General features: G+C 47.9%; 1 protein-coding gene across 2 annotated transcripts; it reads right to left on the bottom strand.

The window, feature by feature from the left end:
- Positions 1-22: 22 nt before the first annotated feature.
- Positions 23-26,836, bottom strand: MKI67 (marker of proliferation Ki-67). 2 transcript variants are annotated; one of them, XM_057308338.1, is made up of 16 exons: positions 26,623-26,836; positions 26,037-26,216; positions 22,744-22,822; positions 22,521-22,636; positions 19,614-19,680; positions 17,495-17,540; positions 15,919-17,001; positions 14,357-14,526; positions 12,813-13,134; positions 12,604-12,722; positions 12,334-12,505; positions 10,335-10,490; positions 6,097-9,099; positions 4,475-5,994; positions 3,018-3,461; positions 23-1,344 (listed from the first exon to the last, which is right to left on the bottom strand). In XM_057308338.1, the coding sequence occupies exons 2-16, from the start codon at positions 26,126-26,128 to the stop codon at positions 1,279-1,281; spliced, it is 7,455 nt and encodes a 2,484-aa protein (XP_057164321.1). In that variant the 5' UTR covers positions 26,129-26,216; positions 26,623-26,836; the 3' UTR covers positions 23-1,278. The 2 variants fall into 2 exon arrangements, with proteins under 2 accessions (XP_057164321.1, XP_057164320.1); XM_057308337.1 differs by having other exon boundaries at positions 4,475-9,099.

Raw genomic sequence — 26,836 nt, 5'->3', positions numbered from 1 at the left:
ACGCGCCTAGATTCAGGCGTTCATTCAGCAGATATTGTTTATTATGTGCTCCTGGCTCCATGCCAGACACAATGGGATCAGAATGGACAGACAGGGACGCTATAGGGGACAGCAATCCTCTCTGGTCTTCTATCCCCACCTCACCCTGGCTGGACAGGGGAGTGGGGAGGACTCGGGCAGGTGCCCGGAGGGAAGGTGTGCTGTTTTCTAATTCAGGGAACACAGAAAGAGGAACAGGACAAAGTGGAACATGGAGGTGGAGATGCCTGGCACGCAGCTGTCCGGGTCCGAGACCGAAGGGGGCCGCAGCTAGCATGGACAGCGCGGGAATCAAGGTCCCTCTTTTGGAGGAGGGTTTGGGCTGTTTCCTGAACAAGGGGACACGCTGGAAAGGAAGGAGGCCAACAGGGGCAATCAGAGAAAGCACAGGTGGGAGCAGATTCAGGAGAAAGCTCAGAAAAGGTAAAAGGAAAACGCGAGAAGCTAGGAGAGCTGTCGCCATTCAGAGACAAGTGGCATCCTGGCTGACGGCCCTGAGACTCAGCGCCGGATGCCTTCTCAGATGTGAGCAGTCCCAGGTCGGACAAGGTGCTTGAAGCGGAAAAGGCAAGCCACCTGTCAGTCCTGAAATACAGTGAGCCCTACGCCCTGCAGCTGGGGCCACCAGCCTCCTCCAGGTTACGTGTGTCTTCCCTTCCGTGGTAAGGACCCTGAGGATGGGGCTGTCCCATGCAGGTGACCAACAGCCCTCGTGAGGGGACCCAACGTGTCCCTCATGGTAAAGAAACAGCTGATAAATTTGTTCATCTGCCCATTCATTCATGTTTCCTGAGTACCTGCCCACTGTTGGGGACCCAGGGACAGAAGCCCCTGCTTTCACATTCTGATGTGGGACACGGACCAACACAGAGCATTTACAGTGCAGCACAGCAAGTGCTGGCGTGTGGGGCTAACAAGGACGGGCCGGGGCGATAAACTTCAGGGCTTCATTTTGCCACATTAAAGGCCACGCTTGGTCCCAACCCCCGCCCCCCACCTGTCCCCAAGCCAAGTTTTCTATTTTTATCACTTTATGAGACCGGCAGTCCTCTTCATGACCTCCAATGGGGCCTTTGTGAACAGACCACTTGGAGACAGAAGATTCTAAGCTTTCTTTCCTTGAACACCCGGATAGCATTATTTACAAACTTCCCTTTGAAATGTACCCAAATATTATAGTCGAATATATGTCACTAAACTGAGCTTATTACTTTTTTTTTTCCCTTTTCAATTTCTTAGCTAAATATCTTCATTGTCCCGACGACTTCTGGTTCTTAATTTCTTGATGCACACATTGTCATTGTCCTGTTTGGAAAGAGAAATAGAACTCTTAAGTAATTGAAAAGAACAATTTTTCATAACCAACTCTGCAAAAACCCAAATCCTTACTCGGTGTGACGCAGGCCCTTAGTTTTAGGAAACTAATTTTAAGGTTGGAAATGAGTTTTGAGATGTGGCCTGTGAAAGTCGCTTTTGTTCTTTAAAATGTTGTTACTATTTGGTTTTTCTAGTTTAAATAGGAGGCTTTGTAACTTATTTTTAAGTTAATACGTAATAAAAAGAAAAGAAAGAAAACGTCCACACAAATACACACTTTTTTTTTTCAGTAATTAAAAAATACCATTCAAAAAAGTGAATTCAAATGCTCAAACAGGACAAGACGTTCTGGGTCTTCTCAATAATGTCTGCGTGTGAAGCAGACGATCTCTCCGAACTCGGTGAGCGTGACCACCTGCTCCGGAAGGAGCCGAGAGGGGGCTCATCCCTCTGGACAACCAGATAAAACAAGAGACCATCTGCCTTCTCAGAACCAGTGGGCTGTCTGCTCCTACTTTACACCGTCCCCCAACCCAACAGCCCATCAGAGGCGGACCCCCCAGGGACCTCACCAAGGGATCATTAACGCGTCACTGAGGGGAGGGAAGGGTCAGGAAAAAAAAGGCAAGAATTCAAATAATCGAAGACTGAGTTTGAAAGCAAATGACCGGAAATTCTTGAATACTGACTGCAGGTGTCCCCTACTACGGCACAGATGGTCGTCCCATGACTGAAATGTCAGGGCAAGGTCAAGGTGGAGACCCACACGCGGAGCACAAGAGAACGGGCGTTACAGGAGCTAATAAAGGGCTGGGCGGAATACCTCTGTTCTCCCCGACCACAGTCACCTGCTCTGTCCCTGCTCCCTCACGGCTCAAAGGGGGGCAGGGGCGCCCAGGGACACCCCGGATGGTGCCATCACCGCCATCCTGGCACGCAGGGAACAGACCTCTTCTGCCTTTGCAGCCGCACCGAACCGGACAGTGAAGCTGTAGGTTCGAGCAGTGGCCCACGGCACTGGCCTCTGGGCTCGAAATGGGTGCTAAGAAATTTATACCACTCCCAGCACGGAGCTGCGGAAGCCCCTTCTTTTAAATTAACAAAACCAAGTACTCCCCAGAAGGACACCAACTGAATTCAGTCACTGGTTGTGGATTTATTCAGAACCCAGGCGGCTCGTGCTGCGAAAGGTGACCCAACATTAGCAGGCATTGAGTACCCCTTGCCGTGTGGACACCCTTGGCTTCCATCCGTTCTAGCTTTCCGAAGGAACTCCTTGGAACGCCAGACAGGACCACCTTTCTGCGTTAGTAAGTTTTGCTGAACTAACGAGACACTGAAGACCTCTACCTAGAATTTTCATACTGGGTATGTTGCAGGCAGTCAGAACGTACTGACAACATAAATTCCTTGCTCCTCCTGGATGGTGTCTTCATAATGTCAATTTTCTACTGGAAGTGGAATTCCCAAGACAGATGCAGCTAACTACAGCTACGACAAAATACACGGGTTAGACTCATGCTTCCTCCACTAGTATAACTAGGAGCTGGCAGCGTGTCACGCGTCATGTTTTCTTTGCTTTTGCACATGTGGCAAAATTATATCGCAGTACTGTGTGCTCATGAAAAAAAAAAAAGACAGAAAAACAGTAAATTACTTGCCTTTTTAATGTTTTCGGCACTTCTCTTGGCACTCCGAGTTACCCTTTGTTGGGGTTCGCCCTCGAGAGTATTTCCTGCAGGAGGGACTGTAATTTTTCTGGATCTCAAACGCACGGGGTCTGAAGCTTGCTTTACTTCTTCCTCCTGCTTCTTCCTGTGGACACCCACTCTTTTCTCCCTTTGCTTCCCCTCGGCTACGTCAGGTGAGGGCGTCTTACTCGGTCTCGTAGACCTCAGCCGCATTCTGCTTTCAGGGGCTTTGCCCCCAGATGTCAAATTCTTGGCTCCGTCTTCTGGGGTTTGTAACATCGTCTCTTCGGACGTCATCAAGGGCTTCTTGTCACTCGTCTTTGTTTTCGGCTTTTCTCCTGCTGTTATGACAGGTTCGGGTCTTTCCTCCTCTACCTCAGTTTTATTTGGCCGTCTAGAGCGCAGGGACATTCCCTAAAAATGTCAAGACATCGCAACATGCCACTCATGAGTAATATAATTCTCACAGTTCAACGCGGAGAGAGAGGCGATCAAAGTGAACTTAAAAAGAATTCGCTTGAACAGTTAACAGCTGTTTTCTAAGACGCCAGGAATCCCTCTTTTCCAGGGAGAAATCCCCTCTACTGATAAACTGAATAAGCAATTCAGCCTAGGGGCATCTGGGTGGCTCAGCTCACGACCTCCGAATCCCGCGATCGAGCCCCGTGTCCGGCTCCCGGCTCAGAGGGAAGTTTGTTTGCTTCTCCCTCTGCCCCTCCCCGGCTCCTGCGCGCACATGCTCTCCCTCTCTCAGATAAATAAAATCTTTAACAACTTTAAAAAAAGGAATCCGGTCTAAAGTTCCATCACCACCTCTGGGTATCATATACGTCAAACCGGATTACAACAAGCGTTAAAAGAGCATTTTAGAAAAATGCTCCCTTTTCAAGCAGTGAACGATTTCCTAATCCTTTACCAATCATTGCCGGAACAGGACGCGAGAACTGCAATTTCTGGAACTGAATTTACAAACGTCTCTCCGTGCAGGGGTCACCCTTCCTACCTCACAAGCCGGACAGGTAGGCTGTTCTCAGGACGAGATTCCCCACACAGATTGTCAGTAAGGACGGAGGCAGGTAACACAGCGCTCCTGCTTGTGGGGTCCGGAACAACACAGGACTGAGCTCCCACCTTTTCGCAGCACCTTTCCCACCTCTGCAGATGAGCATAACTCAACCAGTTCCTGAGAAACTCTAACCAAAATTCGTAGGAATAATTTTGACTAGCTATTTTCCCCCAGTCCGTCTATCAATCCCCAAAGGATTCCTGACATGGGTCTGCAGTTATTCAGGGTGGAACGCAGGCCCCTTTGGGAAAAGATATTCACATATAGGTTCGAGCTACGAACTGTTTATGCCACACATTAGCCCCAGTCAGAGAGCCCCATCCAAGACGGCATATCACGACGCCGGGACCCCCAGCCTCACCTGATGTGGAGGGGTCGTCCTCTCTGCTTCTCGTCCCCTTGCTTTAGTCTCCCTGTGGCTCCTCGGTGGGTCTCCCAGGAGTTCCATCCTTTCTGCCACGACCCTCATCCTCTTCTTCACTGTCAGGGGTTCGGGTGGGCCACACTCCTCTGTGGGAGTCGTCCTCCTCCTCTTCTGGGGCGGCTTCTCCTCTGCAGCTCCCTGGGCAGGGGTCGCAGAGCACAGCCTCTTCGTTCCTGTCGAACTTCCCTCTGTCCCTCGTTTCCTCTTGGAGGGCAGGGAAACACCGCCTTCACTTCCAGATTCGACGGGCTCTCTGTGGGCCCCGAGGTCTTCCACGGCTATTACTCTTGGGGCCCTGAGGCCTCTTCGCAAAACTTCCACAGGTTTCCTCCTGTCTGGAGTTTGCTCTGGAGCTCCCTCAATGCTCCCCGAGTCCTTCCCGGGTTCCTTGCTGCGATCCGGCCCTGGGGACAACTCTTTGAGCCTGGCCAGGTCTTCCGGGGGCTGGGCCTCTTCCTTGGGGGCTCTTAGCCGATTTTTCCTGAGCGTTATATTTTCTGCAGGGCTCAGCTTCTGCTTTGAAGTTTCATTCAATGATGTGATGTCTTCGTCAGCACCCCCTGGTTCTCTGTGTGACTGTGTGTTTCTCCCCCGCATTCGGGTGGACTTCCTGAGAGCCGACGGCTCTTCCGCCGCGTCCGCTTGCTGGGGAGAGGGCTTGAGTCGCCTCCTTCTACTGGTTGGCTTGTTGACTGGCTCTGCTAGTGGAGATGTGCAGGGGACTTTGGTGGTTTTGTCTTCAGTCACTAGGTCCTGGGTGTGCTCTGGGGTTTGGAGGAGCTCTCTGAGGCCAGCCACGTCTTCTAGGGACTGCGCATTTTTCTTGGCTGTTCTTGACTGCCTCTTGCTTCCAGTTACATTTTCTGCAGAGTCTAGTTTCTGCTTTGCAGTTTTATTCAACAATTTGTTATCTTCATCAGCACCCCCTGGTTGTCTGAGTGACTCTGTGTTTCCCCTCCGCGTTCGGGTGGACTTCCTGAGAGCCGACGGCTCCAGCGCTGCATCCGCTTGCTGGGGAGAGGGCTTGAGTCGCCTCCTTCTGCTCATTGGCTTGCTGACTGGCTCTGCTAGTGGAGATTTGCAGGGGACTTTGGTGGTTTTGTTATCAGTCACCAGGTCCTGGGTGTGCCCTGGGGTTTGGAACAGTTCTTTGAGACCAACCAGGTCTTCTAGGGAATGGACCATTTTCTTTGGCGCTCGTGGCCGCCTCTTGCTTCCAGTTACATTTTCTGCAGGGTTCAGTTTCTGCTTTGGGGTTTCCTTGAACTGTCTGATGGCTTCATCCCCACCTCCTGGTTCTGTGTATGTGTGTGTGGCTTCCCTTGGCGTTTGGGTGGGCTTCCCGAGAGGGGAGAGCTCCTTCTCTAAGTCCACCTTCCCCAGAGGTATCTTCAGACATCTCTTCATGTGGGTTGGTGTGTTGACTGCTTCTGCTAGTGGAGATTTGCAGGGCATCACTGCAGTTTGGACAACAGCTGTTAGTTCCTTGGTGTGCTCTGGGGTTTGGAAGAGCTCTTTAAAACCGACCATGTCTCCCAGGAATTGGGCCTTTTCCTTACCTGCTCTTATCCACTTCTTGCTTCCAGTTACATTTTCTACATGGTCTAGCTTCTTCTCTGGAGTTTCTTTAAACAAGTGAATGTCTTCATCATCACCTCCTGGTTCTCTGCATGACGGCGTGGTTTTCCTTGGTGTTCGGGTGGGCTTCCTGAGAGCTAAGGGGTCTTCCTCTAGGTCCACTTTCTGGAGAGGGGTCTCGAGCTGCCTCTTTCTACTTGGTGCGTTGACTGGTTCTGCTAGTGGAGATTTGCAGGGGACTTTGGTGGTTTTGTCATCAGCCGTTGGTTTATCTGTGTGGTTTGGTGTTTGGAAGAGCTCTCTGAGGCCAGCCAGGTGTTCTAAGGACTGGGCGTTTTTCTTAGGTGTTCTTGACCGCCTCTTGCTTCCAGTTACATTTTCTGCAGCGTCTAATTTCTGCTTTGGGATTGCCTTGAACAACCTGATGTCTTCATCGCCACCTCCTGGTTCTCTGTGTGAGTGTGTGCTTTCCTCTGGAGTTTGGGTGGGATTCCTGAGAGCTGAAGGCTCTTCCTCTACATCCACTGTCTGGCCAGGGGTCTCGAGCTGCCTTCTTCTACTTGATGTGTTGACTGGCTCTGCTAGTGGAGATTTGCAGGGGACTTTGGTGGTTTTGTCATCAGTCATTGGGTTCTGGGTGTGCTCTGGGGTTTGGAAGAGCTCTCTGAGGCCAGCCAGGTCTTCTAAGGACTGGGCATTTCTCTTGGGTGTTCTTGACTGCCTCTTGCTTCCAGTTACATTTTCTGCAGAGTCCATGCTCTGCTTTGGAGTTCTGTTAAACCATTTGGTGTCTTCATCACCATTTCCTGGTTCTCTGTGTGAGGGGATGCTTTCCCCCGGCATTTGGGTGGACTTCCTGAGAGCTGAGGGCTCTTCCTGTAGGTCCACTTTCTGGCGAGAGGTCTCGAGCTGACGTCTCCTACTTGTCAGTGTGTTGACTGGTTCTGCTAGTGGAGATTTGCAGGGGACTTTGGTGGTTTTGTCATCAGTCATTGGGTCTTGAGTGTGCTCTGGAGTTTGGAAGAGCTCTCTGAGGCCAGCCAGGTCTTCTAAGGACTGGGCATTTTTCTTGGGTGTTCTTGACTGCCTCTTGCTTCCAGTTACATTATCTGCAGGATTCATTTTCTGCTTTGGGGTATCCTTGAACAATCTGATGTCTTCATCACCGCCTCCTGGTTCTCTGTGTGTGTATGTGCTTTCCCCCAGTGTTTGCATGGCCTTCCTGAGATCTTCCTCCAGGTCCACTTTCTGGCCTGGAGTCCCGAGCTGACGCCTCCTACTTGTGGGTGTGTTGACTGGTTTTGCTAGTGGAGATTTGCAGGGGACTTTGGTGGTTTTGTCATCAACCATTGGTTTATCTGTGTGGTTTGGTGTTTGGAAGAGCTCTCTGAGGCCAGCCAGGTCTTCTAAGGACTGGACATTTCTCCGGGGTGTTCTTGACCGCCTCTTGCTTCCAGTTACATTTTCTGCAAAGTCCACTTTCTGCTTTGGAGTTCTGTTAAACAATTTGATGTCTTCATTACCTCCTTCTGGTTCTCCGTATAAGGGCCCGCTTTCCCCCGCCGTTCGTATGGGCTTCCTGAGAGCTGAGGGTTCTTCCTCTATATCCACTTTCTGGGCAGCAGTCTTGAGCTGCCTCCTTCTACTTGTTGGTGTGTTGACTGGCTCTGCTACTGGAGATTTGCAGGGGGCTTTAGTGGTTTTGTTATCAGTCACTGGGTCCTGGGTGTGCCCTGGGGTTTGGAACAGTTCTTTGAGACCAACCAGGTCTTCTAGGGAATGGACCATTTTCTTGGGTGTTCTTGGCCGCCTTCTGCTTCCAGTTATATTTTCTGCAGGATTCAGTTTCTGCTTTGGGGTTTCCTTGAACAATTTGATGTCTTCATCATCACCTCCTGGTTCTCTGTACGACAGCATGGCTGTCCTTGGTGTTTGTGTGGGCTTCCTGAGAGCTGAGGGTGCTTCCTCTAGGTCCACTTTCTGGGGAAGGGTCTCAAGCTGCCACTTTCTACTCGTTGGTGTGTTAACTGGGTCTGCTAGTGGAGATTTGCAGGGGACTTTGGAGGTTTTACCATCAGTCCTTGGTTTATCTGTGTGATTTGGTGTTTGGAAAAGCTCTCTGAGGCCAGCCAGGTCTTCTAAGGACTGGACATTTCTCTTGGGTGTTCTTGACTGCCTCTTGCTTCCAGTTACATTTTCTGCAGAGTCCATGTTCTGCTTTGGAGTTCTGTTAAACCACTTCATGTCTTCATCACCATCTCCTGGTTCTCTGTGTGAGGGGATGTTTTCCCCCAGCGTTCGGGTGGGCTTCCTGAGGGATGACGGCTCTTCCTCTAGGTCCACTTTCTGGGGAGAGGTCTTGAGCTGTATGTTCATCCTGGTTGGCATGCCAACTGATTCTGGTTTTGAAGATTTCTGGCACTTTTCTGCAGTTTTGTTTCCCACATCCATTAGTTCCTGGGTGTGACTGGGGGTTAGGGAGAGACCTTGGATGCCCCCCAGGTCTTCCTTGGGTTCTGTGTCCTGCTGTCTCTTGAGGGTGCTCAGGTCTGCTATTGGTTTCCATTTTTGCTCTGAATATCTTCTCGATCTCCTCATATCTACCATCTTTTCAGAACTGTCTTCTGATTTGACAGGTTTCTCACATGCTTCAAAACAGCTCTCCCATTCCTCTGTCGCTCCCTCTGGTTTCTGTCTTCGCTGTGGAGTTTTCCTCAGACGTTGCCCGGAAGTGTTCTCGGCAGTGTCGGTGTTTGCTTCTTCGGCCCTGGGCCCTGGGCCCGGCGTCTGCGTACCTCTGAGCTCCACGGACCTTCGAAACTTGTCTGCGCTTGATGCTGCCTTTGGAGGCTCTGCCTCTGAGCCTGGAGCTTTCTCGACATCCAAGTTTACTCTAATAGCCGGCCGTCTGAGAGCAGAGCTGACAGGACTTTGATCGGATGGCTCTTGCGGTGCATTCTGAGTCATGGGGAATATAGTCTCTCCTACAGAAAACAAAAACACACGTGAGAAATAGATTCTCTTCCCTGTTTGTGCCAATTTGGTATTTTCCCTTTATGAAATACTGCAGAAGAGCCAATAATTCAGCCTCCTAACCAGCTAGCTAAGCTCACAAAGCTGGCTACTTATGTGGCCATGTGTCCGTCTTACATATGAACGGCGCACACTTAAGAATAATGTTATCTGGGGGCGCCTGGGTGGCACAGCGGTTAAGTGTCTGCCTTCGGCTCAGGGCGTGATCCCGGCGTTATGGGATCGAGCCCCACATCAGGCTCCTATGCTATGAGCCTGCTTCTTCCTCTCCCACTCCCCCTGCTTGTGTTTCCTCTCTCACTGGCTGTCTCTCTGTCGAATAAATAAATAAAATCTTTAAAAAAAAAAAAAAAAGAATAATGTTATCTGGTGGCAGACTGTGGAGTCATGTTGAGGTGATGATTCGGATCAGATAAAAGAAAAAAAAGTCCTTAAGAAGGGACTCCTGAAGGCCGCCACACGGTGTCTCGGGCATCTGAACACAGCCATTCTTTTCCTCAAACGTGAGAAGCTAACAGCTGTTTCTCCTGTTGAACCACCCACACCCTAACACGGTTTATGCTCCGTATGCTTGGGGTCCATACCGCACAGGAAACACCTGCTTTTCAGTGGAGGAGGCTCCGTTAGTGTCGGTGTTCCCTCTGCGACGGGCAGTGGGTAGCCAGTACTCAGGGAGAGAACAAGACAGACTCGTTTCTCCCACCTCGGGCTCACACCGCGGCACAGGCCATCCAGATCAGCAGCAATAACTGCGCATGATCTTTCTCTTGGGTTATTTACAGTTATTTCGAATTTGAGAAATTTACGTAACTATGATGAGCGATCGTTCTAATTCTCTGCTGGTCAACCTCTTTAAATAGAGACGACAGAAACGTATGCAGGGAGTTTGCAGTTATTAAACTATAGGATTAAAATTATTAATTAAATTATTAATTACATTTATTAAAAAATATTATTACAATTATTCCTTTTTATGCCACTCGCTACATACCAACGTTAGTTCAACTGCTAATAGGAATTTCCCCTAAACACGACAGAACAGAGAATCTGCAAATGGTGTTTTTTCGGGAGTATCTATTGTAGAGATACGATACAGTATCTGTTGTAAAAAAAAATATAATGATACCATTTACAATTCCTACTGAAAACATCAAGTACTCAGAAAAAAACAAAACAGGAAACCAACCAAAATTTTCTGAAGTGCACAGCAGAGGTTTTTCTCCTGAATTAGGTACTTCCGGCTTTTTTCCGAGGAAATCCTCTGATTTTGAAAAAGCATTGGGACATAGGCTCATTGCTTGTGGCTTCATTTTCGCCGGAGTCTTGAACATTTCGGTTAACCCTGTGATGTGAGAATATTGGAAAAGCAATGAACATATTGTTCAAACGTGTCAACAGCCACGCCAGTCCTCAGATACACCAGAGGGAGTGGCAGAGAGCGAACAGGGAACCCCTCCCCAGAATTCTTGGGAGACGGAGTCTTGTGTTAATAACGAACTCCTTTTGTTGAAGAGTAATGAGAAGTTGGAATCGTATCTCTTCTTTGCCTTTCCTCTTGGTGAGAAAATCTAACGAAGGCAGTTGCCATCTCAGTCTTGGCCCGTTGCCCTGCTCCTGAGCATTGGCTGGGAGACAGAGGCCAGCCCCCTCTGCCTCTCCCCTCCAGACATCCAGAAATCTAGCATCCTCATGCTACCTAGAAAAGTCCTAACTTATGTAGATCTGGGTTTCACGTACAAATAAAATGTCCCCAATTTTTTAAAAAATGACTGTCCATCGGGCAGCCCATTAATAGTATTGTCAAATGATAATATCACCATGTTTGCATTTTAACACCAAAAAGTAGTATTGACATAATAGAAAAGAACCATACAGTTCTTTCGATGGAAGATTTATCTTTCTGAAGTACATTTCCTGTCCTCATTCTGCCATCAATGGATCAACATGCCCTGTGTGCCATCTGTTGGCAAATTGTATTTGGGAAGCCTGTTCTTAAGGTCCTACAATCAGCCAGTTCACTTAAAAATCTCATCCCTCTGCCCCAGTTCAGGCCTTCCTTAAAATACCCAGGACCAGTCTTCGGCATAGGCTGGTGTTTTGTCATCAAATTACTCACACCAAGGGGTGGGAGTGTTTGATTTTCTAGGACGGTGTCTTGAAGGAAGTTGGGGAAATCCACTCTCCTGGACACTAAGTATTTAAGTTTCTACTAATTTTATCTTAAGAGTATTTTTGAGAATTGGTTTCAATGCTTGCTAACATAGATGTTGGTTACACTCATCCGTAATTTACAAGGATGCACGTACGTGCGTGTGTCTGCAGATCGGGGGCATACACTCGAAACTTTTTCTCCTTGAGCGTGCTCTCAAAACTGGCTATGACGTTCTGCGTTTTTTGTGGTTTGTTTTTTTTAAAAAGCTGAATGTATTGATCCAACTATGACTGTAATCTCAGGGCACCTTAGGCGGGTTCTGTACAGGAGTACAACTATTCCATCTTAAAATATGCCAGGAAATAAAAACAAGAATCCATTTAATGGGAGGTGGAATCAAGTCTCACCTGCCTCCAAAGATGTTCGAGGCAGAAACCAGTGGTCAAACCATGGAGCATGAAATCCCAGCCCTGGGCTCTTGCCTCGGCTCTACTCTAGGACAACCACAAGGAGGTCACATCCCACATTTGCAGAGAATGGAAACACTGGCTCAACCATTGATGCTTGAGGGAAACCTTTTCACGGGCCTTTGTTTCAAGACACAGTTAAGCTTCATGGTAGGGAAAGAGAGCATGAAGCAGCAAAACATTGCTCAGACCAATGGCTCTAACTTTGGGGCAATCGATTAGCAGAGACGCAGGGATAGGGCAATTTGAAGGGCAAGCCTGCTCTCCTTAGCATAAAGCAGCTTTCAGTTATCCACACCCACGCTGCAGTCCGAGGTACAGGTGTGGGTTTACCATTCCCTGCTTCTGCAGGACTCATGAGCCCCCCCTTATTATCAGGGACCCGTTCTTGCTCTCCAATCCAGCCTTCTCTTCCTTGAACCATCACCACCCCAGGAAGGTAAATAGAATGTTTATCCTCCCAAAAACCACTCACAGCAGATACAACTGTAGCACCCCCCCTCCATATCTTCCCACGGAGGAGGGTCAGAGGGCTAGCGTTTGTAAGACCCAAGCCAGGTTTTTACCTGAAAGATCTTCATTAAAGTCCATTTTTTTGCTGAATACAAAGTTGTTGAGCATTCTGTAGGGCCGAGCGGGCACGTGTACTTTCTCAGTGTGGGCTTTCCCTATTATTATGGTACAAGGAGAGTTGGCGTGGCCTGTGCTAAACTGATTGTGAACATCGCTAACAGGCTTCTGGAAAAAAACAGAACGAGATGAAGAGAACGTCAAAGCATAAATGCACACCCCACAGAATTGTGTGTAAGAGTACGCTGCGAAAGGGCGCCTCCTACCTTTGGAGTATTCGCTCTCCGGTGCCTTTTGCTCAGCTGCCTCTGGGGACCATGTTTGACCACTTTAGCTTGTGTTTGTTTGGCTCCGAGTTTTACGACGTCCGCCCACGATTTTGCCACTGTCAGAAGGAGAAAGTGTTGAAACGTTTCCAAACTCGTCCCGGTGAGAGAACAAACCTGACGCCATTATCTGCCAACGCAACACTCACCAATTAAATTGGCTTCAGAAGCACCACTCCTTCTTTTGGAGTAAATCCTCTGCAAGATCTCATGTTGGCTTCGATCGATGGAAGTTCTCTTTGAAGGCAAGTTGCCGCTCTTCCTTGCTCCCCTCTTGGGAATGTCTGTGTGATGAGGAGACTTGCTGCCACTGGAGACCGCGGACACCTTGCGTGACCGACGGCGGGTGTCATTTGCAACTGGTGACGTTTTCGTCGGATTCGGAGCTGGAGATCCCTTACACTGGTCTTGTGCAGTCACTTCCAAACGGATTTCTGAAGAATCTTCTTTTCTTGATGGTTGAGGGTATTCCTGATGAGATTTAAATGTTCATAAGAAACCTTACCACAAATATAACACCTCTGTAGTCAATGGGAAAACCCTACCCAATTGAGAATTATTTTTTAAAGTATTTTATCTATTTATTTGTCAGAGAGAGAGCACACGAGCAGGGGAGGGGCAGGCAGAGGGAGAAGGAGAAGTAGGCTCTCCACTGAGCAGGGACCACGGTAAGGGGCTCGATCCCAGGACCCTAGGATCTGACCTGAACTGAAGGCAGATGCTTAACCCACTGAGCCACCCAGGTGTCCCCCCATTAAGGATTTTAGCTGTTTAAATATTCACCGACTGTCGGTCAAGTGTCAGGTAGAAAGGGGAATCTGTCCCCCCCATTTAAGAAAAAAAAGAATGGGGAAAAACAGTGAACAAGTCTTAGCTGGGGTATTTTGGATAGAAAGGCAGAAGGAACCTCCCAAGGAGTGATACATGAGCCTGCTCAGAGCTGAACTGGAGAAAAGCACCATCTGTAGGTGTCTAATCCCCTTCGGTCTACACGGAAGGATGGCTGCTCCTTGCTGGGAGCCAGTGTAAAATGGAAAAGGAGCCAGACATACCTTATACTCCTTTTGGTATGAAAAAGAAATTAAGACTGCCCATGCCCTCTGACGAGGATGAGCCGTGGGGCCATAACTTTCTAGAGACCTGAAATCAGGAGGACAGCACAGCCTAGGGTAGGTGATTAGAAGTTCTAAAGAGCTGACGGTAAAAACCATAGGTGTGCTGCCATCAAGATTTTCCTTTCACCACATAATTCTAGAAGAAAAAACATTGCCTTATGGTTATGTGTCATGATGTCTCCAGATTTTGTAACGGCTAGTGTTTTTTTGTTTTTAAGATTTTATTTATTTATTTTGAGAGAGAGCGAGCCAGAGGGCACACAAGTGGGGGGAGGGGCAGAGAGGGAGAGAGAATCTCCAGCCGACTCCCCAGCTTAGGGCGGAGCTGGACTTGATCCAACCCTGAGATCATGACCTGAGCCGAAATCAAGAGTCAGATGCCTCACTGACTGAGCCACCCAGGCGCCCCTGAAATTGCTAGTTTTTACGGAACCCCCCGAGCAATCACCTGTAAGCCTGGCTGACAGGAAGCCCCTGCAGGAGAGGGCAGCCCTGAGGCCCGTGCTCGGCCATGTTAGAACCATGCTTAGAAGCCCAGGGAAGGCGCTCTCCTTTAGATTTTTTAATCATCAACGTACCTTGATGATTTTCTTCAGGACAGGCGGAGTGTGGCTGACGAGAGACCGTCTCGGTGTCTCCCCTCTCTTGAGAGGTGTATTAGGGGGTAAGTTCTCATCAAACAGCTCCGGCTTCAGACGACCACCAAAGGAGACCCGCCTTCTTTTCAGCGGTGTTCCCTCAATCTTATCTAAAGTACGGAATACAAATGTGGAGAGAAAATGGAAGATACAGACTTACACAGACTCCCATCAGGTTGCAGTTAGACAAGCCACTGGGGAAGTCCGCGGAAACCTAACACCGCCGCATTTCATGCCTTTGTAAGGCTGAGGGCACTGGAGCTGCTTGAAAGGCTCAGGAAAGATCCAGGGACAAACCAAAGAAAGGGCACGTCCTAACTGGACAGGACAAAGGTTTTCCACAAAAGGGTGAAAACTCCTGTGTAGACAGAGCTTGATAAAGGGACTGGGGAGGACCGGTGGCTTCCACGCTGGAGCTGGGCAATGACAGAGATGGTGTTGCCATAGCGACCCAAGAGGGCTTTTTCAAAAGCCACCTGTGAACTCAGGCCTCACCCAGACCTATCTAGCGAGAAGTCATGAACTCGACAACTTCTCCAGGTGATCCGAATCGGCAAGTCATGAGTCCCAACCCACTGCACATCCTCGTGAGCCAGCACACAACAGAAATCCCTTGCCTAAGTGATGCCCCTTCGCGAGACTCATGGGGACACTGTGATGGATGCATGCGGGTCTCATTTCCGAGCGCGGCGCACCTCGCCCAAGGGACCCTCTGCAGAGCAGAGCCCGGGCAGTAAGCCCGCTGCTTCGGAACACCTGCAGAGCCCCAAGAAGCGTGGTGAACGCCCAGGGGAGGTGCCAAACCTACTCCAGGGGTCATAGCTCTGCCACCCGCTGTGTGACGTGAGGCTCTCAGCTTCCCTACTTGCAAGAGGGAAATCCCAGGAATGCCTGTCCCGTGGGCACTCCTCTGCCGGCGTGGAGGAGTGAAAGTGTGAATGTCTGGAAAACACCTACAACAGAGCCTGACGCAAACCCATGAGTATAGTCCACTGTTTTATAAAAAACAAAAAACTGCTAGTAGGAGACCCTGAGAAGAGTATAAATCCCAGCGAGACACCCTCTATTGAAACATTTCCAAGGGATTGATTTCCCTGGACTTCAGTTACGGGACCAAACTCAAGGATACAGGGGCTTATGGCTCAGAATTAAAACTTCTGTGAAAAGCCATTATGCTTATTGGGTGTATCTTCCTTCCTATTTTCTCGGAGGTGGGACGGGAGAATCCCACATGGTTTCGGACCCCCTTACGATCCCCGGCTGTCTCCTGCCTGACAACCTGCCCCTCTCCCGGAGGCCCTGGGTACCACTGTCCAGGACGGGAGGGCGGGTCCATCGGGGCAGACGGTGCACACGGCCGGCTCCCCAGCACAGCGCCGGGCCTCACGGACCTCCTGCACCGGTGCACTCACTGCTGAGGGGAAGATCTCGGGGCTTCAGACCTAGAAACAAGGTGGGTGTGAGCCTGCAGGGAAAATAAACGCACAGGTAAGTAAACTTACTAATGGAGTCACCAGAGTGGCCGCTATCAACCGAACTGCAGCCCGGGAACCCAGAGCCCAGGTGCCCAGCGGGGGCACCCACTTTCTCAGGCTGGTGCCCGGAAACGCCTTGAATCTTCCTTTCAACTTGAACGGGCAGTGGAGCTAAAACAGTGTGATTCTGAGTTTCTGGTTCTGTGGTTGGAATGTCCACACTGGTAGGAACACTACCCCCCTTTCTGGAGAAGTGTTTTTCTGGTGTAGCCTCCAAATTATCAGCATTTCCGACTTTAGTGGGTGTTTGATTTCTGGTTGGGAACTTCCGAGGAATAGATGTTTTGTTATCTGTCCCGAAACCTTCCCTTTGATCCAGACTCACGGATTCACTTTCGCTGGGAACACGCACGTCTTCACTCCGACGTTTTCGTGAGGAGTTGTGTGGGGAATGTTGGACCAGGGTCTTGGTTCTTGTCACCTCCTTAGGAGGTATGCTGGGTCCCATGGTCTCCTTGGGTGTCTCAACAGCCTCCTCATCTTTTCTCCTGTCCTCAGTCTGGCTGATTCCTTGTTCTCCCAGAGAAGGGTTGGCCTTAATTGGGGTGAATCGACCCGACCTGGGTCTGGATTTAAGCGAGACCAGGACTTGTGTCCCGTCTTGTAACCCACCAGAACATTCGTTCTCTGACGTGCGATGACTCCGTGAGCCCGATTTTCTACCACTCGGTAGGACATTTCCTTTTTCTGATTTCACATCAAACTCTTCCTTCATTGACTCATAAAGCTTCCTGAAGGGAGACTGGTGGTTTTCGCTATTCTCTGGACAGCATGTAGAAGGGAAAGACTTCAGTTCTCCATTACAGCTCCCTAAGGGTCCGCTGGAATCTTCCTTAAGATCCCCGGCTGTAGGATCCATAGCATTTCTGTAGTTCTCTCCAGGAAGTTCTGAGGAACGAACACCATTAAGAGTTTTGCTAGCAGTGTGATCTTCGGGGCCATCCGAGACTGTGCCAGCTGCTTTGCCATGCTTCACGTGTACCAGAGGACTTCCTGAAACATTTTCTTCAGAGAGTTTTGAACGGGCATTGGAATCTTCAACTTTCCCATCTTGGCAATGAGTTATGAAATAAGAAACAGAAAGTGCAAGATTTTCTCAGTGATTAACACCGCGCAGTATTCAAATTTTACAACCATTTCAAATTGTCTTGTAATCTAGTTTTTCCCTTAGCCTACAAATTACTCAATGTCAAAATGCGTAATAAAAGTGTTCTGATACTCGAATTATGATGTGAACAAATAAATCACATCAGGCTCCTATAACCAGTATAAGGGATCACCTGCTGTTAGCCTGCTCAGTTAGACCGACACCGTGTTCAGTTTCTTTACACTTGGACGTTCCAATAAGCATGGCGCCCTACACCTCTCTTGAGGAAATGTTAACTCAGGTGTCTGTCCATCTGTCGTGTTAAGTACCACAACCTCCTAACTTTTGTGAACTTAGATGCAGAACGCTGGTGTTCTTGGTGTCTCTTCCTTGCCCTAACGCTACACAGAGAGCTGATCTTGCAGGATCCCAGAATAAAACCAAAAAACTACTAACCAGGGTCGGAAGAGAAGCTAGACCTTGAGACCCGATGCAGAGATTCCTGTGAATTGGCAAAATAAAAACAGCGATTTAGGTGCTCGTTCAAATACCAACAGTCATATTCTTGCTATGGATGCTTTTTCTTACCAAACTGTTTTATAGGAATTTTAGAGACTTTGAGAAATGCGCCAAAGACAGGCAGGGGCAAGTGCTCATAATACAAGTATTTCTTGGCTGATTTTAAAAAATATAATGATAGAATAAGAAACAAACTTGAAGCTCAAAACTGTTTAAATGGCACCTCAGTTGAGTTTTTCTAACTTCCTCAGACTTCTTCTCATCACCATATGAAAGAACCGAAGCTAAAATTAAACATGACCTACGCTCAGCATCTGTGAACCTACCAAGGGCATAGGATTACTGACTTAATACTTAGTTTTATCAGAAAGAGGCTGCAGGACCTGTGGGTGAGCTGAGGCCCCACCTGGCCTGGGTGCGTGCGCCGGCAGGTGCACCCGAGCCCGGATGTTCAGGCAAAAGTGAAACGAGCACATCACAGGACCGCGCCCTCCAAGAGCGACAATCAGATCCAGCACTCCCACCTGGCCCCCACCTGCCACCTTCACAACCTGTCAGAAGACTTTTATGGGGCGCGAGGAACAACCACAGCATAACGATGATGTAAGGTATAAAAGTTCAATGTTGCTTCAAAGGAGGGCAAGTATCTCCTCTGAATTATGGGAAAAAAAATCACAAAATATATCCAAAGGCAAATAATTTAACTTGGCTCTTCAATCAGTCTCAGATTTCTTGGTATCTGACACGTTGCTTCTCTAACTCGCTAAGTGAGGAATTAGTTTTTTGTTTTTTTTTTAAAGATCTTATTTATTTATTCGGCAGAGACAGAGACAGCCAGCGAGAGAGGGAACACAAGCAGGGGGAGTGGGAGAGGAAGAAGCAGGCTCATAGCAGAAGAGCCCGATGTGGGGCTCGATCCCATAACGCTGGGATCACGCCCTGAGCCGAAGGCAGATGCTTAACCGCTGTGCCACCCAGGCGCCCCCGAGGAATTAGTTTCTAATTCCCAACTTGAAGTTGGCCAAGGATCTTATGACTAAGCAATAAAAATGAATTAATATTTAAAAATATGTACCTAACATAAGCATACAATCCCATTTTTTGTACCATTATGTTCCATAGACATAAAAATCACTGTCAAACTACTGTAACACGGTCTCTCTATTCCGCTTCAATATTGACTTTAGCACAATCCAGACAACGAACAGCTCACAGGCCTTTGAGACCACTTCTAACTCTAAGTCCAGCGTTTTGGTTGGTTCTCTAATACCTACCAACAAAGTGGGTAGAGAACCTCAAAAGTTAGTTCTCCTCCAAAGCCGAAGAGGGACAAGGTCACCATTAAGGTCATTCCTCTAGGGAGGAAGCAGCACGTAGCTAGAGCAGAGATTTTCAGTTGAAGGGCTTCCTGCTAATTTCAGGCGTAGGTATGAAATGACTTTTTAAGCCAGTGAATTACAACCTGGTCACAAGAGACCAGCTTGGGTAGCTTCATAAAGCTTCATAAACTCTAAGGATGGGCCCAGAATTGCATGCCGATAAAGCCACACTGTTTGGATGGACACAGTAATAAGATTCTCTCACACTGATACAGTGCAGTAACGTTCTCCCAGGGGCGTGGGTTGTCTCTCCATCAAAATTAGGGAGCATCTCTGAGACTCACAGCTCTGATGCGATCATTTCAGATGCATAAGGATGGAGGAGCGTAAGGATGTCCCCCAGTAACTGGGGACAACACGAGCCACTGATCTGGTTCCCAGATTTCAAATCTATGTGATGGGCTGTCCTAACCAAAGGCTGGCAAGAAGATCAGATCGTGAGATACTCCAGAAGCCTTCAGGCCAAAGGGTTAAGACTGACTTAGTCTTCTCATTGTGGAAAAAAAAAAAAAAAGCTTATTTGTAAGTGATTTCAGTATGTCTAAGTTCAACTTGTTTAAGATCTCAGCTGCCTGCCCCTCTCGGGGAGTCAACCTCCCTTGTGAGACACCATTCACTGACATGCATATAAATGATTTCGTAGTGTCGTGCAGAAGAATCAGATAACCCCCCATCACCTGTTTGCGTTGTTGTCCCAGGAATTCCGTTGACTCGCTTCCATTCTGATGATTTTCATTTTCATACCTGAAGTGCACAGAAGGATAGACACACATTCAGACTCCAGCTCTGTGACTGACGGGAAAGCCTCCTTGTCTCATTAATGTCCAAAGAGCAAGGGACAAACTTCAGGTTTTATTCAAGAGATTCACCTTATTCATGGAAATAAAGGTAGAGTTAGAAAAGATTTTACGTGAAAAAAAAAAAAAAAGATTTTACGTGAAAAACTTGGATAGGTTGTCTCAGATTTCTTCTGGAACACTATTGTCAGAGGGGGGGACCCAGATTAATTTCTGAACGCTGATAAACCGTGTGATTTTAACACTATCTGAGTACCTCCTCTGTGAAAACCTGCATATGAGAGCCAGTCGGATTCCCCCCGGTTCATACCCGTGGAGATCATCTGAGGGCTGTGAAGGTCACCTGGGAAGCTGAGGCCTGAGTCCCCTGGTGATGTCACCTAGTGCAAGGTCACCACACAGCCACCCTGTAACTTAGGATCACTGCGACCTCCTCTTCCCTGACTACCGCATCTGTCTCTGAACAAAGACTGGCACATTTTTGAAGATGTAGACAGATTTAACAACATTCACAGTCCTTCTACCAGACCTTGGGCAGAATTCACAGAACCACCTTCTATGGGCATGATGACCTTGGCCTCTGTGAGGCGGCCTGATCTGAAAACAGCGGGGTGTCTGGAATTATTTCTCCCGGTTGCAGAGTTCACGGTCAAGTCCCTCTTCCTAAGACCCCTTCCCCATTCTTGTGTTGGAGGTATTTAATTATCTCAATTAATCTCAATCAGAACAGCATCTCATTTGGGGGAAGAAGTTCTGGTTTCCATGCCACATCAGATACTCCCTGCCTAAAGTCTGTTCGATAAGCATGCCCTTTAAAAAGGAAGGCAAATTCATGGGAAGCCCAGTGGAAAAGAGGACCACTTGACACATAGGAAGGATCTGCTTAACACGCATGGAGGCAGTAATGAGGTCGGCGTTCCATTCGGCAGCACGGATGACCAACGTGACCCAAGGGTGGGTGTGCTGCCGACAAGAGACAAGATACACAATCAAAGGCGCCTACAGATGAACGTGGCAGGATGGGAGGGGACACGCCGAGCAAACAGCAGCCAAAAGAGAGCTGGAGGGGGCCTACGCGAACAGCAGACCAAAGAGATTTCAAGATAAAAATTGCTCACGGAGACCAAGCATATTTCATGATAAAAGAATCGATCTATCCAGAAGATAAACCGATTGTAAAGAAAAGGGCACTGAACAGCCGGTGCCAAGAGACGATCTGAGCCTTAAGGATTAGGAGAAGTTGAAAGCGATGTGCTGGAAAATACGGTACATGCAATTACTGACACACAAGCATCACGAAAGGTACAGAGTATCTCGGAAAGATAAGCAAGAGAGCTTCACCCACCAGGAGAGAATTTTAAGTCTCAACAGAGGATAGCCTCAACACACACACAGCAAAAACAGAAGAGCTAAAAAAACAGAAAGAAACAAAAAAATCCTCAATGTGTGATTTCAACCTACACACCTGAGTAAGAATCAAGGGCTAAATTACTGCTGATTCTAGAACCAGGGATTTGAATCTCATGGACGTACGTGGACAGAACCACCACGCCGCCCCGAGAGCCATAGACGCATATCCTTTTCAAACACACAGGAGAGATTAGTAAAAAATTTACCACATCTGGTCATAAAGCAAGCCCTCCGCTCACTTCAAAACCTGGAAATTTCCCAGACATCCGTCCAGAATGAATAAATAGTGTATAACTGTGTATATAACCGGGATATTATTTCAATGAAATATTTAGACACCGAGAAAGAGCAAACTGGGACATCCATGCTCTGGCTCTCACAAGCGTGGGAGCAGAAGTCAGCTCCAAGTACATACTTCATTGTTTCAAATTTATGGAGTTTAATAAAGACAGACAAAGCCATGGCGGTTAGAGACGCATGCTTAGGTAGCAAAATTCCAAAGACTTTATGTTATCGGAAAAGCCACTCGGGTGGTTTACTTGGTGGGGGAAAGAAGCAGTGATCACAAGAACTTTCCAGAAGGTTCTGGAAATAGTCTGTTTATAGCTTGGGTGGTGTTTTAGTTTGCGAGGGCTGCCACACAAAATGCCACACACGGTGGCATCAACACAGAAATGTATTTTCTCACAATGCTGGAGGCCGGAAGTCCGAGACCAAGGTGTAGGCGGACTGTTTTCTCCTGAGGCCTCTCTCCTGCGCTGGCCAGGGCCGCGCCTGCTGCCTTCATGTGGCCGTCCCTCTGAGCACCTGCTCCCCTTCTTCTGTGTCCTCATCTCCTCTTCTTACCAGAACACCAGTCAGATTGATTAGGACCCACCCTAAGGGCCTTCTTTTAACTCAGTCACCTCTTCAAAGGCCCTGTCTGCAAATGCAGTCATACTCTACTTGCCGGGGGTCAAGACTTCAACATGTGAATTTTGAAAGGACACAATTCAGTCCCTTCGCAGATGATAATCACCCAGGTGCTCACGTCACGATAAGCTGAGCTGGACATCTTGTCTTGTGTCTTTTCCCCAGGAGCGTTTTTACTTTAAAATGAAACAGAAACGGAAAAATGCACGCGGCTTCACCACACTCACAACAAAAATAAAACCCCGTGAGGCTCTGGGTCACGCTTCTTGGCCCAGCTCCTTGCACCCGGATCCTCAAAGGGGGTCATCCCTGCTACACCCACGTGACCATAGATTGCGAACCAGGGGTGCGAGTGGCCGCCTCAAACGCGCTGACGTCATCAGCAGCCCAGAAAAATCACAGACGTCTGCCAGGCTAGTCCGGGGCACTTGTGTCGAGAATGACTAGTTTTTACCTTTCACCCACCTGAAAGAACGATCGACAATGGTGATCACATCTCCATGCTTTAGGTGAACAGGCTGTGCGATAACAGATCCGTTCACTTGTGTCGGATTGGTGGAACTGAAATTAAACAGTATCGCCTGCAAAGTAGAAGAAAGGGGAAAATAGGTAATTGACGAATGGGTAAAAAGTGAAATGAAAAGTCAAAAAACAAAACAAAAAAATCAGATTTCAAACACCCGCTTACCTCCTGCCCACTGATTTCAATTTTGCAATGCTGTTTTGACACGACAGGGAGTTGGATACGAATGTCACATTCGATACCCCTTCGATGAAAGAAATCAAAAGTTTTAGGCTGCTGCAATTTTTTAGAAATTCCATGAATGCTTCAAAATAAAACAACATTTGACCATATGTTTGATCCATAAATGAAATGACAGAAAGGGATAATCAATTGGGCGATCGGATGACCTGTGCATTTGGCGAACAATTTTGACAAGTATTGTAGAAGCGACTATTTTAAATCTTTAAGATTTCGGGTACTTGAAAACAATTATAATGGAAAATATTAGAATCCAAAACTGGATTGCCTTTACTGAAATACCTATGCTTATAAGACCCAAATAAGTGAGCACTTTCTATCAGTTTGGAGAACTGTAACGATTTCTGATACTCTGTGCTTTTTTTCCATAAAGAAAGGTTTACGTGTGTTCCTTTGTAATGTTATGTATGTTTAAAGGTTTCATCGTCACTACGGCTGCTGTGTTCTATGCTAACACCTGTCTCTTCACATACCAAAAGAAAATCACATCAGCGCCTATATCACGGGGTTGTTCAAACACTGAATGAATTACAAATGTCTGCCATTTGCCTGGCACACAGTCAATGCCATTTACTCATTAGCTTTCCATTGTCTTAAAACGACACTGTATTAACGGACAGATTCACAAGTCTACTATAAAAAATACGAATGCAGGCAAGGAATAAGCATTCTTAGATTCAACTTCGCTTTCCACACAAAGAACATCAGCAGGAAGCAGCAGAAGGGAGAATTTCCAAACCCACATGCAAACTAATCCAAATGGTCCTTAATAAGTTTCCTTGGGTCTCTGGGGTTCCCTTTACTGTAAGTTCGAACAGTTATATACTCTCCGCTCTGTTCTCAATACACTATTCTGGAGCTGGGACTATCTCTTTCTAGAACGCATATAAAAGACACAGTGGTATAAAATACGCGTAGAGCTGGGAGTGAACTCCCAAGGGCTGATAGGCTTGGTTTGTGTGAGGGTGAGTGTGCGCTAAGTTTCTTGTCCCTGCATAGTTCCACGGTTTTTCCTTGGCCTTCGTGGAAAAACGTGGTTTAGTGGTTTCAGCCTGGTGTGGCGAATAGATTGTAAAGGACAAAGCAGTTTATTGGTAGCTGTGGATAGAGCAGTGCTAGCTCTGTCCATATAAAGAGAGACATGGGCTCAGCTAAGAGGTGTAAGCCATCTGGTTGTCCCAAATATTAACACTAACCGGGGCTCGGATGCACAGTCGTATTTTGTTTTACGGTCTCCTAACCTTTCCAGCCCCGGCACTTTTGGACAAAACTTTGTCCTCATTTAAAATGAGGTTTCGTTGTTGGGTTTCTGGGTTTGTTTTTGCTGGGATTTGCCTCATTCCATCCATGAGCTTTGCAGGCAGACAGATGGGATGCAGAACTTAGGTTCTAAGGTGTTTCTTGTAGTGGAGTCATTGGTTGGCAGGAGTAAGTCATGCTTTTTCTCTAAAGGGGGGCGGGGTGTTAATCCACGAGACGAGCTAAAGTTAAGTTGTTAGAAGAACTTCTCAACTGGAAATTTAAGCTCTGAATTTTGTTGCTCTAATTCCTAAAATAACTTGGAGATGCTGCTTATCTGTCCAGGGACCGCTCTGACTCCTGGAATCCCACCCCTTCTTTCACTTTAAGAAAAAAACAAATAATTGTTGCAGAGGTCTCTGTAATCTGCAGCCCTTTTGTAAGAAGTACTTTTCCCAAATAAAACCAAAAGAAGAATATCTCTTTCTACCTATGTCATATGACCAAACACTTTTGAATGGGTTTTAAATGATAAAATCCCACATAAAAAGATATTTAATCACTGCTGTAGAATAGCCAGAATGACTGACATTTGACACCAAAACGTGTATTCTTTTTCCTTTGAAGAGATAAGAAGCTATGGAAAGTGATCAGCTACTTTAAACTAAAGAAGAGAATTTGACTTCTAGGTAACAGAATATTCCAGCAAGAGAGAGACACGATCTCATTAGAACTGAGAATTTGTGTGGCTGCAAACTGCCAGCTAGAATCTCCATGGATCAGTGGTTCTAAACCTCAGGACCGTTGACATTCTTGATAGTAGGGGCTGTTCTGTACATTGCAGGCTCCTTAGCAGCACCCCCGACCTGTGTTCACTGATGCCACTGGCTTGAGCCTCCCACAGTGACATAGAAAAATGGCCCCAGACCTTGCCAGTTGTCTCCTGCAGGGCAAAAGAACCCTGAGAACCATTGCTATTTATGATTCCACGCTCAGCCCATGCATCTGCTAGACACAGAATGCCAGCTACTGATCACCTGTCTCTCGCCAGACCCTACCAGGCACTGCGTACATAATTATGAACTAGACAGTCCCTGTCCTTACACAGTTTTTAGTGGGAGACAGAACCAAAGACTCATCACCCTGTGGTGTTAGGAAAGACAAGTGCAGCGTTCACCAAAGGCTTCTCTTTAGGTAACATTTAAATAGATATCTGAAAGTTGGAAAGGAATCATTCACATAGGGAGATAAAGAGAACATTCCAATCATAAACGTTTAAACTGGCTAAAAGCACCAACATGACCTAGAGCTCAGAATGTCTGCGGTGACACAGAACAAGGTAGGGGTGGGGCGGGTAGGACAGGACAGGGTGTGGGTAGAAGGTGTGTGGGGGGGTGTCCCACCTCACAGGGCTCCACAGAGAGGGTAACTTATCATTTTATAAGAAATCCCATGTTATGAACCCTGAGGAGTGTGCCTGTGATACAGGGACCATAGTTATTTACCACCAACACAGGCCAGCAAAAAGAAAGGCGTTCTTAAAACTCTAGCAGGACGTCCTTTCATTTTTCCAAAAGACCAACAAGCCAAATACAGAGCCTCCTTCCCTCATTTGCTCAGTAGGCTCCCCCACAGCCAAGGCACGCCAAGCTTGGAGGGGTTTCAGATGAGCACACTGGTCATCTAAAGAACGCCTGCAGTGAATCAGTATTTGAGAATAACCTACATTTTTCTCCATTTAAAGATTTTATCAAATCAATTTTAAAATGTGTTTGATTAAAAACAATACTTAACTATATAAATATTGTTTTCAAAATTCTATTTCCTAATAAACAACTATGTTATGTTGACAAGAGGTAGGAAAGTCCCTAGCAAATCTGGGGGCAGGAACCACTCCTAGGGTGTTTCCAGTCTGTTAATCTATGATTAGGATAGTAATGTCTTTTAAACTAAATTGCCCACCCATGTGCAGGGCTCACCTTCCAAACAAGCAGGTGCTGAGGCTCAGTGGAAAGTGGGGGCCATCCACCCCACTCCTTTTGATGGTAACGAGGCGTCCTGTAGGACCCATTTTCTAAAGAAGATGTTGAGTATAATCCCTATAGGAAGGTCATGCATCAAACCGTTTGCTGAAGCAAACTTACTGCAGGAACATGCCACTGAATAAAACAAAAACAAAACACGCGGCGGGGGTGGGGTGGGGGGGTGTTACTTTAAAAGCAAAGAGCTAGGGAGTCTCTTGTAAGTGACCAAATGAATTGACTTTTATGATTCGTCATGCTCCTGCCACCCCGACCCACACCTTACTTGGCCCCTGGGGGAGCCCCAGCCAGACCCTGGGCTGCACCCCAGGGCGTCCCTCCAACACCCAGTGCTCCCAAAGACCCACGGCCAGGACGCCGCCCATCAAGGTCGTGGCTGCCGGGAGTTCCCACCGACACCCCCTCCCCAGAGCCCCTGTCGCGCTGCAGGCACCGGTTCCCGCAGAGCAGAGGGGTCCCCACGGCCCGGGCCCTCAGGCACACCGGCCGCCCCCCTCCCCGAGGCTCCCAGACAGCGGCTCACCCAAGACCAGTCGCCCGCACAGCCACCAGTGATTCCACCGCTCCGCCAGACGCAACCCAAGTCCTCACCGGGAAAAGCCAGAGACTCGCCCACCTGCGTCCACCGCCCGCCCCTTGCTCCAGGGACGGGGACTGCCCGCGGCCGCCGCCGCCGCACTCCTCGCTCCCCCCCGCCGTCGCCTTCGCCTGCGACCAAGTAGCCCAGCCCAGCTGCG

The sequence above is a fragment of the Ursus arctos genome, unplaced genomic scaffold (genome assembly GCF_023065955.2).
Source record: "Ursus arctos isolate Adak ecotype North America unplaced genomic scaffold, UrsArc2.0 scaffold_7, whole genome shotgun sequence".
NCBI lineage: Eukaryota > Metazoa > Chordata > Mammalia > Carnivora > Ursidae > Ursus > Ursus arctos.
Note: the sequence above shows the minus strand (reverse complement) of the source record. Positions and strands in the feature narration are given on the sequence as shown.